The sequence below is a fragment of the Hyalella azteca genome, unplaced genomic scaffold, assembly GCF_000764305.2.
Source record: "Hyalella azteca isolate HAZT.00-mixed unplaced genomic scaffold, Hazt_2.0.2 contig6852, whole genome shotgun sequence".
In the NCBI taxonomy this organism is placed as follows: Eukaryota; Metazoa; Arthropoda; class Malacostraca; order Amphipoda; family Hyalellidae; genus Hyalella; species Hyalella azteca.
In genome coordinates this window covers 60,869-76,329 of record NW_025936994.1, presented here as the reverse complement: position 1 = coordinate 76,329, position 15,461 = coordinate 60,869, and the positions used below count along the sequence as shown (strand labels likewise).

General features: G+C 37.1%; 1 protein-coding gene across 1 annotated transcript in view; it reads right to left on the bottom strand.

Annotated features, from left to right (window-relative positions):
- Nucleotides 1-2,140: 2,140 nt before the first annotated feature.
- LOC108677438 overlaps nucleotides 2,141-15,461 on the bottom strand; it is a 38,069-nt gene continuing 24,748 nt past the window's right edge. The window contains exons 2-7 of the mRNA XM_018165657.2: nucleotides 12,583-12,666; nucleotides 11,903-12,270; nucleotides 8,322-8,532; nucleotides 5,784-5,911; nucleotides 5,371-5,539; nucleotides 2,141-3,457 (exon numbers count right to left, since the gene is read on the bottom strand). Coding sequence (XP_018021146.1) covers nucleotides 3,339-3,457; nucleotides 5,371-5,539; nucleotides 5,784-5,911; nucleotides 8,322-8,532; nucleotides 11,903-12,270; nucleotides 12,583-12,634 — 1,047 coding nt within the window. The 5' untranslated portion in view covers nucleotides 12,635-12,666 and the 3' untranslated portion in view covers nucleotides 2,141-3,338. The remainder of the gene's footprint in view (nucleotides 3,458-5,370; nucleotides 5,540-5,783; nucleotides 5,912-8,321; nucleotides 8,533-11,902; nucleotides 12,271-12,582; nucleotides 12,667-15,461) is intronic.

Genomic DNA, 15,461 nt, shown 5'->3' with positions numbered 1-15,461 from the left:
CCCGCTTCTTAATCTTTTCGGACAGGATCACTGGGCGCAAAGGAAGCTCGTCCAAAGTAGATCATCTATTGCGTTTGACAATGACGGACTTGGTCTTCGATCGCTCGTAGAGGAAATTTTTTTGTTTGCAACTTATTCAACTTTCGCCGGAAGTCGTGGCTTGAGATCAGTCGTCAGGGAAGTCGTGGAGGCTTTCTATGGCCCTGCACGCAGGAGTTTGTTGAGGAGTCCTAAGCGCATTATAAACCTTCTTATGACTTCTATAGGGACAATAAGACCGATTAATGCTCCAAACTTTGATCTTTAAGAAACTGTGAGAAAGTAGAACCAAACAGGCTATGTTGCGAGCTTTAATTACGATAAGCATATCGGGCTGACTTACGCGGAATCATGTTACGCGTAATCTTGTATGGCCGCTAAACTCCAAAATAACGAACGAATTTGTTCCCTTAATAATCTTCAACATTGTGTTTCGGATATTGGGAATGAATATCACTACCGAAGATTTCCTCACATTTATTAATAAAGAATCAAACCATTTCAGTATTGTCGTCACTATTGGTTTATCAGTAAATTATTTACATCCATAGAGATAACATTAGAGCTCACAGTTATTCACTACTGATTCTACTTCAGATATGTTCACAAACCTACCCCCATGAAGATATTGTTAGCCTCCACTCTACAGACTATGAACACTGGATATTTACACTGAAGATCAAGAGATACTTGAGCCTCTAGCCTCTCACATTAGTTTTTGGTTCCAGAATATAGAACGTGCTCATCGCATCAAATTTAAATTATTAAATTTGATGATTAAATTATTGATTTGATTTGATTATAATTATTAAATTATTAAATTTGAGGGACCCAATAATACCTTCAGACCTCTGATCAGAACGATATGTTTTGCAAGCTTCCGTTGTTAATGAAAACTGTTAATTTAAACTGTTAATTCATTATCTAATTCCATCGCATTTTCAAATATTTTATTCTCTCGAATGATTTTGGACATTTTAATTTAATCATCCCCATCTCAGAAATGAGAATATTTTTTACAATGTTTAAATTACAAACTATACAACAACGATACTCCGATTCTACAAGTTCCTGCCTTTTATTCAAATGCATAGGATCTAGAAAGTATTTTGAGACGTTAGGTTTGTTGTATTAGATTTTACGAAACATTGCGAAGGCAAGTGGCGTTCATGTTATCGTCTTCGCGACATTGTGTCAGTCTATTCACGTCTTCATATATGAAAGAAATTTCATGAAATATTTGATGATGTTTAATTGTATCATTGAGCAACTATCTCGGGTTCGATCAAAACTTCAAAAGAATATTGCATTATGTACAAAAAAAGCGAAAAAGAAGCTAAAACAACTGCCTATAGAATAGTCACGATATTTTAAGAATGCTTAGAACGTTGCACTGATCGAAGCAAGATAATTTCATAATTCCGTTCACAAAGATAGCCAAAATCGGAAACTTCAGCGTTGAAAGCTCAAACTGATGTTACATAATTATTTATATTTATAAGCAAGTATTGCATCTGTAATAAATTAATTCCCTTGCAGACAAATTCGATATAATTTCATATGGAGTATTTACAGTGTCCCCGCGTAATCTTGGCAATACACTTAATTGCTTGGACAGCTTTAGATCGGGAAATGTTTGCTGCTAGGCAATAATTTTATATTCTTGTTTTTATTTACCTATTTTTCAAGAATTTATCTACTCCTTTTTTGAAAAAAAATTAAATTTGCCCAAATCTCTATCGCCGATCCAGCTGCATTACCAATCATTAACTATGAAGTCTCGTAACGGTCGACAAGAAATTTTTTATAATGGTGCAAATAATTACAAATATACTATACTTACTATACACCAAAAACTATTAGCTTAGAACTGGTAGCACATTTCGGAACCATGCACTGAAAAAGAAAATGCTCTAAGTATTTACCTAATACGAAAGGAATAATTTTTCAGTTGCAATTTTATCTCGAATACATAATTATTTTCCGTAAAATAAAGCTAAAAGCTTAAATAAATTAATTTAACCGATAAATTTAATTCATATATGATCTCTGAATAATTTGAATTTTCATAACAAAATAAGTTTCTTATTTTAATAATTTTAATAAATCGAAAATTTTATTTCTTATTCGATCTCTGAACTATATAGAGTGCAGTATATGTGCATGGCTACTTTATTTGAACGCATCATGTAGGGTCCTTGCCATTGCAAGTCTGCCTAACTGTGCAAAAATTTCAGCATATTGTTCAATTATTCAGTTTAAAACTCCAGTTTTTCCAATGAAACTAGATCATAAAGAATGGTTATTTCAACTTATCAAAATTAACACAACAACTTCTTAGTTTGGACTATTCCACACATCCCTGGAGACTTACGTTGGTTGGCAGATAATATAAAGATAAAGATGTCAGATTTACATTCTTGTGAAAAAATTGTAAAAAGTGTTTTGTATAGATAACAGGCCGAACAATATCTCTCAGGACAGCATTTGATACAAGACAACAGATGAAGATAAGCTCCCGCATACAGTATCACCACAAGCGCCAAGATTAAAACATTGTAAGCTCTGACCTCACTCAGGATCAGGATAGAAATGATACGTTAAAACTTTACAATTAACCAACATAGCGTTCATCTTTGTGATGTCGTCGCCGGAGCTCAAAAAGAGAAATATATGAGAAAAAGTTAACTGATTTACCTTAAGCAAAATTTCAGTAAAATTAATGCAATTGGCTTTTCTTTAATTTTCAAACTCAATTAAATTTTATACAAGGATCATTTTTTTGTCAGGATTTTGAAGGATACTGACCAAACGCTGCATTTGCAGTGACAATCTAATAATTTAATGGGGAGGAAATCGTGATGTCCAGATTATTTATGGTCCTCCGCTGAGCAGACCTGTATTTTCCATGGGAAACAAGTATTTTCTATGGGGCGCCGGAACTTTTAATGGGGGGAGTAATTTTTTTCAAACGAAACAAGTATTTTCGATGGAAGAGCCAGTATTTTCCATGGGGGGGGGCATTGTTTTCAATGGGAGAGCAATATGTTCAATGGAGGAGGGGGTATGTTCAATGAATTTTCCCTGATGTGTCTATATATTCAATGGGTGCCATTATTTTCAATGATGAGTCACTTTTCTGTATAACGAGCAAGTATTTTCATTGGTGGGCCAGTATTTTCCATAGGGCGCCAATATTTTCATTGGGTTGACAGTATTTTTAAATAGGGCTCAATATTTTTAATGGGAGGCAAGGTTTTTCAATGGTGGGCCAGTATTTTCAACAGGGACCAGTAATTTCAATAGTGGAAGGGAAGAGCAAGCATTAGTAGCAGGGCGAGGCTGTAGCTGCCCAGCAGTAGCATGGATACCCTCTGGGGGGAGTGTCCCGCATGCTGCATCGCCTCGGGATGCTCGCCTGTAGGCGGTAAAATAAAGAACAGCTTCAAGTAGACTAGAAAATTGTGTCTTGTAAACCAGCCAAATTGGTTGAAAATTGTCTCTTGTAAACCAGCCAATTTGGCTGGAATTGAGATTTAATTTCTAATATAATCTGGTCACCAATTTCCAACCTGTTAGGAAGAAAGGTTACGACATATTTTTAAACCGTTACTTCTTAACTTAGCTTCCTATAACAATCTTAAAACAAAAGTGGTTTTTATTTTATTGCAAAAAAACGTGAAAGTCCCCTATAAACTTATTAGCCTTATTTTCGCTCAATTTCAGCAGAAGCACATCGTGACTCAATTCCGCCATTCTGTAATGGCAGCTGAAAATTTCGCCGATCTTCGAAATGCAAAGTCAAAGCTTGAATAAGACTGGATTTCCAGAGTGTATAAAGATGTTATCCAGTTTACTGAAACTCGTGTCCCCAAATAAAAATTATAAATGGCGGGCTTACGGCTTGTCGGAGCTGGATAGTCACCGTTGCCGTCGTTAATTTAAGCTCTAAAATTATAAGTGCCGAGCACTAACCATCGGGCTTACATAAAATCGTCGGAGCGCTGCGCATTATTCGTACTTCTGAAGTATAGAAGACCGTTAAATGGGGCTTAGCTACTTTCACGGCAGATCTCCACTAGTGTGAGAACCCGTATTAAATTTTACAATGGCATTTCACCTGTAAATTCAAAACGAGTGATATGTCGCTTATTCATTTTCATATTTAATGCTTGTTTTTATTCTTATATTCATTTGATGTTCGAAGTAAAACTGATGCCGTAAATGAAATTTCCTAATTGACTTTAACAACTTTCCATGACAGATATTTGAGCATGCATGCAAATTTGTTGTCGAGTTTGAATGCAAACGCCATGATTCTTCAAACGTTGAGGAGATGCCCTATCAGAGTAGAACAAGAAACGCAACGCGGCAAGAAACTCGATTCAAATAAACAATTAATTAATATTTTTTTCTTGGTACTTGTGCTGCCAAATAATAAATGTAAAAATAGTCTGCCCAGATAATATACTTATACCCTATTGCATGGAGTAGTTTGTTTAAGCTACAACATTTTGAGCATGAATATTTAGGATGTTACCAAGCATTGAGTACCAAATGCTAATGAAATTTCGTTCATTCCGGCAGATGAGCATTGTCAAACAACTCAGCCTTCTACTTCCATTGTTCTGACTTTTAATCAGAAGATCAGAACATCTCTCGTCCAGTCGACGATCTCATTTTTTGCGGTTTAAGTAAACTTTTCGAGCTTCGTCTAAGACATCGTCGGCTGGGAATAATTTAAGCTAATTGTGCATGGCTAACTTCTACGTCTGGCACTCTGTTGATGAGAATTTTCACGCTGCAGTGCAAGAGTTGGATTCTACATTTAAACCCACATATACAGAAGACTTTCATCGTGCATGTATATAGGCTCTCCTTATATGTTAGACAATCGTAAAAGTTCCCCCTCAAGTGATGTATTCTAGTTTAATGAACGTAATTGTCGGACATTAATCTAAAAAGATAAATGCACTTGTCACAATGCCCCTTTATAAAAACTTCGCCATCCAATCTTCGGATAATTATGTTTCCCTCAAAATTGCGAGAGAAGCCTATTTAAGAACACTTGATCAATGCCTGTTTTCTTAATTTCAGAATATCAAAAAAGTAGTCAAAAATAAGGTGAAGTAATTTCATCGAAAATCGATACCTGAGTATAATTTATAACGCGTACATGAAGAAATACTCTAGTAAAAATACACGTTCTACATAATTTTAATTACCTTTAGAGCCAAAAGAAACGATAACTGCTGTGCACAAATATTATGATGGCCCGGATAGGTAAAAATGCTACCCGAAGCACTAAGTAGAGACTCGATAAAATCTCACCATTGAGGATATGGACTGTGACCCCAGCAGTTGGGGCCGTACTGGGGCTGCAGGAGTAGACCCCAGAGTCGCGAATGCTGGCCCCACGCACGATGAGGTTAGAGGAGGTGGTGGGGCCCTTGTCCGTCACCACACTCACCCCACCTCGCTCACTGTCGTAGCTCACAACCTGTTCATGCCACTTATAGGCTTAACAATTTTATTTCCAAGAGGAAGATAGAATAAACTGGGTGAATAAGGGGGTTTAATATGTTCGCGTACGAAGTTATATTTTGAGATATTACGATTTTGCTTGAATATAGCAGATATTGATTCATGTAATATTGTGTTAGTATATTTTTGATACCATATATGCTAAATTACACAAAGTTATTTTATACAATATGCCTCCATATTATTTTATAGCGCCTGACCTTGCCGTTGTGCTTCCAGATGACGTAGGCAGGCGGTTCAGGCGTGTAGTCTACAATGCACGTCAAGTTGATGCTGCTCTCCCTATTGATGTAGATGTCATGATCACCCACGATCTGTGTCTGAGGTTCTGCCCAGAGTTTCAAAAAAATCTTCAATTAAGTATCTTGTTTCTTGAATACTCATGATTGTGTTACTGCATTCTGGGCAGTTATCCAGTCTAAAGCGGTCCTCTTGTCACGATTATCGTCATTATGGATCTTTTAATTTCCGGCGGATCCTTCCTCCAGTCAAATACATGCAATCTGGCGTCGATCGCCGTTGGACATCGCGACTGTGATGGTAAGGCACCGGCGCGAAAAATATTTGTATGTGTTCATTCCAGATGTTATTAGGAAAACGTTATTCCTAGTGAGGCGAAACTTTGGATTGGTTTGAATCATGGTGAAGAAAATTATTGACTTGCTTAATTTCCAATTCTGGTATCAAAGGCTTCAAAAAAATTTCCCTCTCAATCATAAAATTCCCGAAATTTCTGTAAATCATAAATTTATTAGAATAAAAGTTAAGGCGCGCACAAATTTTTCGCAGAGTTGTAATTTCATCTTTCAAAATGGCAAGAAATTCATGAAAAAATGTAAATGGAATATTTCTTTTACAAATTATAATTTTTTGACAGCTGTTACACGTCGCTCACTCGTATTTTCAACGGCGTGGTTCTGTGTGCCTCTATTGAAAGAAACAAGTGTCCTTTCATTTTTGCTTTACTGTATTACGTTAGTAGTCGTTAAATCTCCTTACCTAAATTGACTAATTGACTAAGGTATCGCCTCACGAATTTCCTCACTATAACTTCAGGAATTGCATCACGAATCGCCTAACGAATTGCCTTACGAATTGTCTAACGAATTGCGCACAGAACTAGTGCAACTTCCATCACTGCAGAGTGTCTGCTGTAATTTCTCCGTGAAAACTAAAACACAACGCATAGCACGGCGTCTGTCTTCTGAATCATGCCCAGTGAAAATTTTCATCTAATGTTGTCCGACATGTTTGAATTTTCATTGAACACGTTATAATTAATAACAATTAAATCGAGAATGAATAACGTTATATTGTTCTAATAAAACATTTTTACTTGTTTTAATTGAAGGTCACCTTTAGCACAAACTTCAGAATTATGATCAATTCTATACGAAGGATCATTCAAATTTACTTTCGCACCCGCTGTACGCAGGGTGGTAACAGAAGACCAAAAGCTCAGTAAAATGTCACCCCATAAATTTCCTGCTGTCTCTCTAAAAAACCGAACTTTATTCTAAACCGACGGTCTTTCCGGTGCACTTGCAGGCCGTCAACAGAATATATTCCCTTCAGAAGCTCCTGAACTTTAGGACAGATTTCAGAGTTACATTTTCCACTATTTTTGACTATCGCTTTTTGCCGGGAAACTCAGTGAGGCCTAAATTTTCCGAGGAAAAGTTTTAACTCGTCATCAGTGGAACTTTTTATGGATCAATCGCAGTAGCTGAACTCGAATCGACTCAGGAAAAATATTGAGATCAGCCACGCTAACAAACTTAGAGAATAGAAAGTTTAGCACTTCAAAATGTTCTCTTTGCAAGTTTGGGCCTCCAAATCTACAAACTTAGATACTTGAATCATATAGAATACTACACCACGTCTTGTTCATGTTCAATAGAGACCACATCTTGTCGTAGTTCATCGAATCTCTGATTCAAGTTTCTGCTTTTCTTCCTGATACCCAAATTTATTATAAAATCTGCCTTCTTCTTATTCTTGGTCGCAGTCGATTTAAGAAAAAAAACGTTTGCGTGCAGTCAGGCACGCACCGCAGCCTGAGCCCCAAAATGGCTTTTCTTGCACAAGCATGGATTGAGTCCGGCCGGCACCGGCATCGTCAATGAGGCTTCCAATGATTTAGCATCCTGCAGCCGCTCACACTTCTGGAAATGCTGGCGCGAATGTGTGGGAAAATGTATTTAATTTATTCTATTGAGTTCATTTTGATCAAACTGTAAACTTTGAAGTAAACGTACACCGAAAGTCCGATTTACAACCGATCAATGCAGAGCCCCTTGCATGAGCCGGATCAAGCGCTAGGCTGATGGTATTAACTAATAATTGATTATTAAAAGTATCAATTTGAAATAGCATTAAATATGTCGGACACGAGCATTATTTATTCGAAATACTGAATCAGAAACAGTGGCTGGTGAAAATAAAAGCTAAGAGTGAACATCGGCGAGAATCACAAGCCTCCGTTTGTTTTGCTGTCGAACGTATTGACGTATGCGTCGCTGAACGAGATTTCCAAGATATCTTCTGTCCCGATTTCAGGCGTATAGAATGTACCGTGTGAACGCTCATTGCTCAACATACCTATTATACCTAATTATAAAATTACCCAAATGATGTAGCAGCTTTGAAAAGAACGGTGTGCAACGATTACCACAGATGATAAACACAGATTATTTAAGTGTTTAAAATATTAAAGGAGATATTATAGGATCACTGACCTACAACGTTGAGCCAAATGTAGTGGCGTATGGGTGGCGTGGATGAAACTTGGCACTCGTAGACACCAGAGTCTCGCACCTGCGCGTACTCGATGGTCAGGGGCCAGTCCTCTGAGCCGGTGTTGTGCTGCGCCCTGAACCGCTGGTCGCTCGTGTACGTGTACCTGCCTACCGTTAGCAGGTGCGTGTCGCGGTCACGAAGCCAGGACACCTGCGAAGGTAGAACAAGTAGAAGAAGAGGTATAATATAGAAAGTCAGGACAACTGAGAAGGTAGAACAAATAGAATAAGAGATAAATTATAGAAAGTCGGGACCATTGCGAAGATTGAACAAGTAAAATAAGAGGTTATTAAGCTATAGAAAGCCAGGACACCTGCGCAGAACAAGTTGAAGAAGAGGTAAACTAAAAATGACCAGACACCTGCGTCGAAAAGTCAAGCTGGCGAAACAGTCCCTGCTATGGCGGGGTGTTCAGAAAAATGTGACGCTGCGCTTGTTTTTTTATCAGCGCTAATAATTATATTTCTGTTATGAAAGTCTTTAAATAATCTACATTTTGGTCATGTTTTGTAGAACTGAGGGTGAAACAGCTGGTTCGAAGCTATTCTTAGTTTTAATTTCTAAATTAACTTATATAATCCATTCGTTTCGTCAATTTCTTTGCACATACAATCATATGTAAAATTACAATTCAGAAAATCTCAGTTTTCTCTGCTCATTAGGATCTGCGAAGGAAAATTGAACCGTAATTCCCTGCAACATTAATACAGCTCGCAAAAGTAAACCAATTAACTGAAATTGTAAGGGAATTTTGACTCATGATGCCTACCCGTACTCGTATATTTAATGGCCTTGTCCCGTGAGGGGTGAAAAACGAAGTTGTTTGTAAGCTGTAAATAAGATTTCTCAAGGTATATAAATTAAATGTAGTCAGCAGGAGCATACCAAATAGGCGACTCTTGTGCTTGGTCGCGTATATACAGTGGGGGGAAATAAATATTCGTACACTTGAAAAATCGTATTTTAATGTATGTAAGTACAAAAACTTTAACAGGAAAAGTGATTTAAATTATGTATAGAGACGCATAGTATTTAAAAATACTATCAAAAGAAATTAAATCTCAATGCAACAAAAAACAATGCAACATGTTCACTTTTCGGGTGAAAAAAGTATTCGTACAAAACAATAAATCCGCATTATTTTAGTTTAATACTTGGTTGAATACCCTTTATTCAGTTCAACAGATACCAGTCTATTTCTATACGTCTCGACCAATGATTTGCAGATGCTGACTGGTATTTTATACCATTCTTCTTGGCACACCACCTTAAGATTCTCAATGTTTGTTGGGGACCTTTTTCTTAATTTGAATCTTCAAATACCGCCACAAATTTTCAATCGGATTTAAGTCCGGCGACTGGCTTGGCCATTCCATAACGTGTACATTTCTATCAGCGAACCATTTCTTTGTGGATCTTGCAGTATGCTTAGGATCGTTATCCTGCTGGAAAATCCAATCACTAATCCGATTGAAAATTTGTTGCGTTATTTGAAGATTCAAATTAAGAAAAGGTCCCCAACAAACATTGAGAATCTTAAGGTGGTGTGCCAAGAAGAATGGTATAAAATACCAGTCAGCATCTGCAAATAATTGGTCGAGACGTATAGAAACAGACTGGTATCTGTTGAGCTGAATAAAGGGTATTCAACCAAGTATTAAATTAAAATAATGCGGATTTATTGTTTTGTACGAATACTTTTTTCACCCGAAAAGTGAACATGTTGCATTGTTTTTTGTTACATTGAGATTTAATTTCTTTTGATAGTATTTTTGAATACTATGCGTCTCTATACATAATTTAAATCACTTTTCCTGTTAAGTTTGTGTACTTACATACATTAAAATACGATTTTTCAAGTGTACGAATATTTATTTCCCCCCACTGTATACCCTCGCATTTGAACTTTTTTCGTAAAGATGAGAAATAATACCATTTTTCAATCGGATAACCTGACTTGAAAAATAAGCCAAGTTATGAAACGTAACTTTATTAACTGTTTTTAATGCATTAAATTAATATAATTTGGGTTAATCGGGCTCATGAATCGAAAATCCATGGCATCATATTTAAAAATATTCTGCCGCTGGAGCTGAAATCAATGACTCAGTACAAAATTATTAAATGTTTTTTTTATGCGTTTCGACTTGATGAATTCACCAAAATTTGGTCACGCAAATGTAATGTCGTAAGATTCAGTTCAAAATATGTGCGCACCTTAAATGCCAAGTTTTCTCCTCCTAATATCTTACAATTTCAGGTGAGCTAAGTAATGCTTTTGCGAAACATATATTAGAACAACAGTCTTGCTGAAAATTGAAGCTCCAACAGCTCCGGCAGATGGTCGCGATTCATCGGCCGCCTTTAAACCGCCCTCGATTTCACAAGCAAGGCGCTGCTGCACAAAGCTTATCAAGCTCCCGCATGGCTTCATTGCAGCGCACGGATAGCCCGAGACTTGTTAATTTAATCCCGCACTAATTCCTCGCCTTATGCCTTCATAATTAATAGGAGCTGTGCATGTCTAACGCTGGGGAATCTCATAGCATAAACGCTAATGGTGCACCTGGGAGCTAAAAAAAAATCTTCTCAGTATTCTTTTCTTCAATTCCGCAAAAGAGGTAAGGATAATCGTTTACTGCTTTGATAATCAATGCTATAAAACAGAAACCCAAACAGAGAAAATGATCTTCTCTAAATTGAAACACACCTCTAATTATAGCCACCGTATGAACAAAATCTGTTTTGTTCAACAACTACATTAATTTCTGGAGGCTCAGTCGTGACCATCCGTACAACTGACACAAAAAGATGGAGTTGCTTAATACGAGCTAACTCTCAACTATTATTGATGATGGTTATACAAGTTATTTACATGGTGTTCGTGTGATGATGATAATCATCATCGGTGCTGATTCTGAAATAGGGATGATTACTATCGAATTTGTTACACAGTGTGCAATAGTGACGCTGACAGTGGCAAGTTACATATTAGCATATCTGCAATGCTTCTGGGAAGATGACTGCGATCACTACAAATTCTCAGTGTTCAAAGAGGACCAAAATTTCATTGCTTCTAGAGTAGTTTCGTTAATGGTGTTTTTAGTACGAAATTCGCTATGGTGGTATCTGTGCTCGGCGTTTTTCCGAGTATGTGATCTCAGGAATTTTTTCGAAATGTAATTCACGTTTAATATTTTTTTTCCAGCTACATAACTGCAGTTCTAGTGAGAAAAGATTTTTAACCCCTCATTTTTTTAATTGGCCACGAGTGCTGTCGTCTCTTTTTCATTGCTACTTTGAGCCATGTTTCTTTTTGAAAGTCTTGCAATACATAATTTTTATTGTATTTTATACTTTCTTCCATTTATGTTCTATTTCCCTTCCAACATCATGCCTATTACGTAATGCAAATTAAATTTATATTTTTTTTTCTTTTAATTGTAGTCATAACCCAACTGTTTTCTCTATCGATTTATTTTTCTGGTATAACCTAAGAAAACCCCGTAGCGTAACTCACGGTTCTGTTGCCGATCTGGTTGACGCGACAGTTGAGCGTGGCAAGGCGCCCCACCAGCGCCGTGACGTTGCCGGACCGCTCAGGGTCTATGAAGGGTCCAGGTGGCAGTTGGTCTACGAAAGGCGGCAATCTGATGCGTGCCTTGCGTGTCGGCAATCTCGGCTGCTGTGAGTGTTTCGTGAACGGGTAAGGGAGATCGTCGTCGTGCGGGGGGAGTTTGAAAGGGTTAGGTAACGTATGAGGGTTTGGGGGAAGGGAGGGAGCGGGAGAAATGTTCTTGAGATAAGATTTGTCGTCCTGTATGGGGCCATCTTGTTGGTACAAGTCGGTGTCGTGGCTGCTGTCCTGCACTCTTATTCCTGACCACGCTATGGAACGAGAATAATTTTTACATCACTTATTCGACTACTTTTATCCATTAAAATCTAATTACTGAAATAATTCAGAAGTATAAGAGAAGCTCGTTTTAAGTATGTGTGCAAAAGTAAAATTTGAGCTGAAATTAGATAGTATTTTTGGTCACATATATAATATTATTTGCTCATAAATAACATTGCAAATACGCAACCGAAAAATTAGTAATACATGCACAGTAGAGGTCCTAGGTTACATTATTGGCTCAATGGTACCGGGAAAGTTAATGGAATGTACATTATTCAATAGCGGTCCAAGATCATCACCTGAGGAGAAGAGGATGGGCTGCAGCAGGAAGAGTCTCACGAAGAGCGTCATGTCGGCTCGTCAATGCCGAGTCTCATGCTTGTCTGCGGGAGACAAGACGGGTGTGCGGGTGAAAAAAAAAACATCAATTGTAACTAACATAATCATACAAGCGGATTATGTATGTTGATAAAGCGCATTTATGTAGACATGAATATTTATTTAAGCTGTCCACACTCTCTTACCCTAGACGCATGGACTCGGCGTATTACTCACAATAAGTTGAAATTAAGCTTAACAGATTGTAGATATTTGCTCATTAATTTAAAATAACAATAAATTATTTTTAGAGATAATAAGAATTAACATGCCAACTGATATTAATAACTAATAATATGGTGCGTATTAAAATCATGGATTTATTTATGATTAAGACATTTTGGCTGAGCATAGCGAAACATTGATTTTTCAAAGAAAGTAAACCCTATTAATCAGGCAAACATTCATAAGCACTTTATTTCACTAGTACCGTTGTCACCCATTGCATGTGAAGCAGATGGCAATCAATTCATTAATAACTTTCATGTTTTATCCTTTCAATTGAAGACTTGAATGAAAATTAAAAATTTCGCAAACAATGAAAAAACTTCAATTTGCATTTGAATTTCGTGATTCTGGCGAATCTATTCATCAAAGTGTAGGCCCAGGCAGGAGTGTCGGTGTTCCCACATAAGTAACATTGTGTTTGTTTAGTAAAGACTATAGCTTGAGTATTTGTTACCTAATGCTTCCTGAGGTACACTTAATGCCGCCTCTAATGGTGAATTGATCTCTCCATAGCATCATTATGGCGCTCAATAATTGGGGGAAGTTTCAGTGTCGTAGCAAGATGTCAGGAAATCAAACATAGCGTCTCTTCAGTCCCGCTAGCGAATGCTAACAATTTTTCACTCAGAAAATAATTTTAAAAAGGAAACCGAATTTCAATCCGAGATTTGTTTCTGTGTTAATTGTTGCATAGGAATGCAAAATTTTTGCAGTATTTTATTTTGCGATAAGGGTTTAAGGGAAACTTTTTAATATGTTCTTGCCAATAAGATATAGGCGTCATTGTGCCACGTGAAGCTGTGTGTAGTGTGACTATGGTACGATACGAAAGTTTAATTACTGCATGTGTCTTGCACTGCTTATAAATCCACTATCAAAAGCATTGTACTTTCGTTATTTAATTCTTCATTGACTTGAATTCTTAAATGGCGCCTGATATCTCCATAGTGTTAGAATTCTTCTGCTTAGATATTAACTGTATTCACAAGAAAGCTCTAAATTAAGCCTCACACTTGATTTCCAAAGGTAAAACTTGTATTAGACTCGCAAGAAAATTTTGCTTATTCCAGAAATCTTGGGGGCAGTAACATTGGGTCAGATGAACGATCACAAGCCGTACGTGAAGTTGAAAGAATGCTTGGGCCTATAGCTGCAATGAATTGAGTAAAAAGCTTAATATGAAGACTTGAAACGATATCCCATGCATTTAATGTCATATAAATGTAGCTGAAAAATTGGAACTAATGCATTGAGTTATAAATATGTATAACATGCAACCGTTGCTCCATTATTATTTGTACAACTTGAAAATCATGTATAAGTGCCTGCCTTTATATTAAAACTAAAATTTATTTTTAAATTTGATTTGACGATTATGAAACGATTAGAAATCAATTCAGTTGAAAGATAAATAACGAAACTAACATAATTTGGTGTTATAAATTGAAATTTGCTTAATAAAAGTGTAAACGGGACCGAGACCAATTTTGGTTCCGTGTTACCTGCTGTGTAGGCTCGGATTAGCATGCCCGGCACGAACAGCGTCCGCACTCCGGCCTTTAGCCTACGACTCTTGCCATCAATTCGCTTTCAATGTCTGCATGCGGTCGCCAGACCCCATCAATAAACCAAGAGAAGCAGTCAAATGAGAGCTTTAATACTGGCAGTTTTGGGTCGTGGACATAAATGAGAATCTACGGTACTGAAACCGGGATGAATTTCAAAGCAAAGAAAAAAACGAGCGAATTCACCGTAATTTTATTGAAAACGTTATAGAGAGCAGCGTCATCATCAGTTCGAAACTTGTAGAATTAATTTGGCTGACGTTTCATTCGATTTATATTTTTTGTTGCTATGTGTTTTATAAGAACTAATGATACAAACACGCGTTTAACCGTTAACCATTTAGCCGTCTACATTGAAGTTATGCGCTTGATTTGAATATAAATATCGAATCATTTGCTAAGTGCTTACTCAAAAAGTTATTAAGGTGGCAGTGACTATTCTTTATCTAAAAAAGTCACTAGTTTTTAGAGCATTGCAAACTATTGAATTGTACTTTCTACTTTTAAAAGTGTTCAATAGAGTAAAAGTTAAGCTCGATAATTCCGATTTAGATGCACTAACACAGACAGCAGGCATTGTCTAGAAGAAAAACCCATTAGAATCCATGGCATAACGAGTCCATGAAGTGTTGTATCTCAATTAATGTTTAAATTCTTACGGCAACCGTCCATGCAAATTAAAGGTTCTTGCGACACAGTCAAATAGCGTCACAGTTTAACTTTTAAGCACCACGAACGCTTTGTACTGAGTGAAGTAATTGTGCATGACGACGATGTTCGTGCAGTGCGTATGACGACGATGTTCGTGCAGTGCGTGACAGAGAAATGCTCTTCTGTCATGTCCGCTTGGAGTTGAACAGGCCAATTAGAAGGAGCCGTACACTGCCAAACAACAGCAGTCATTAACAGAGCAAATACTCTCAATTGCTGGTGCTGTAGGGCAAGGGTTGACAGACTGCCATCTTGTGCATCGTCTCTTGTGTTGGGTTTCATCAATTTATGTCTAC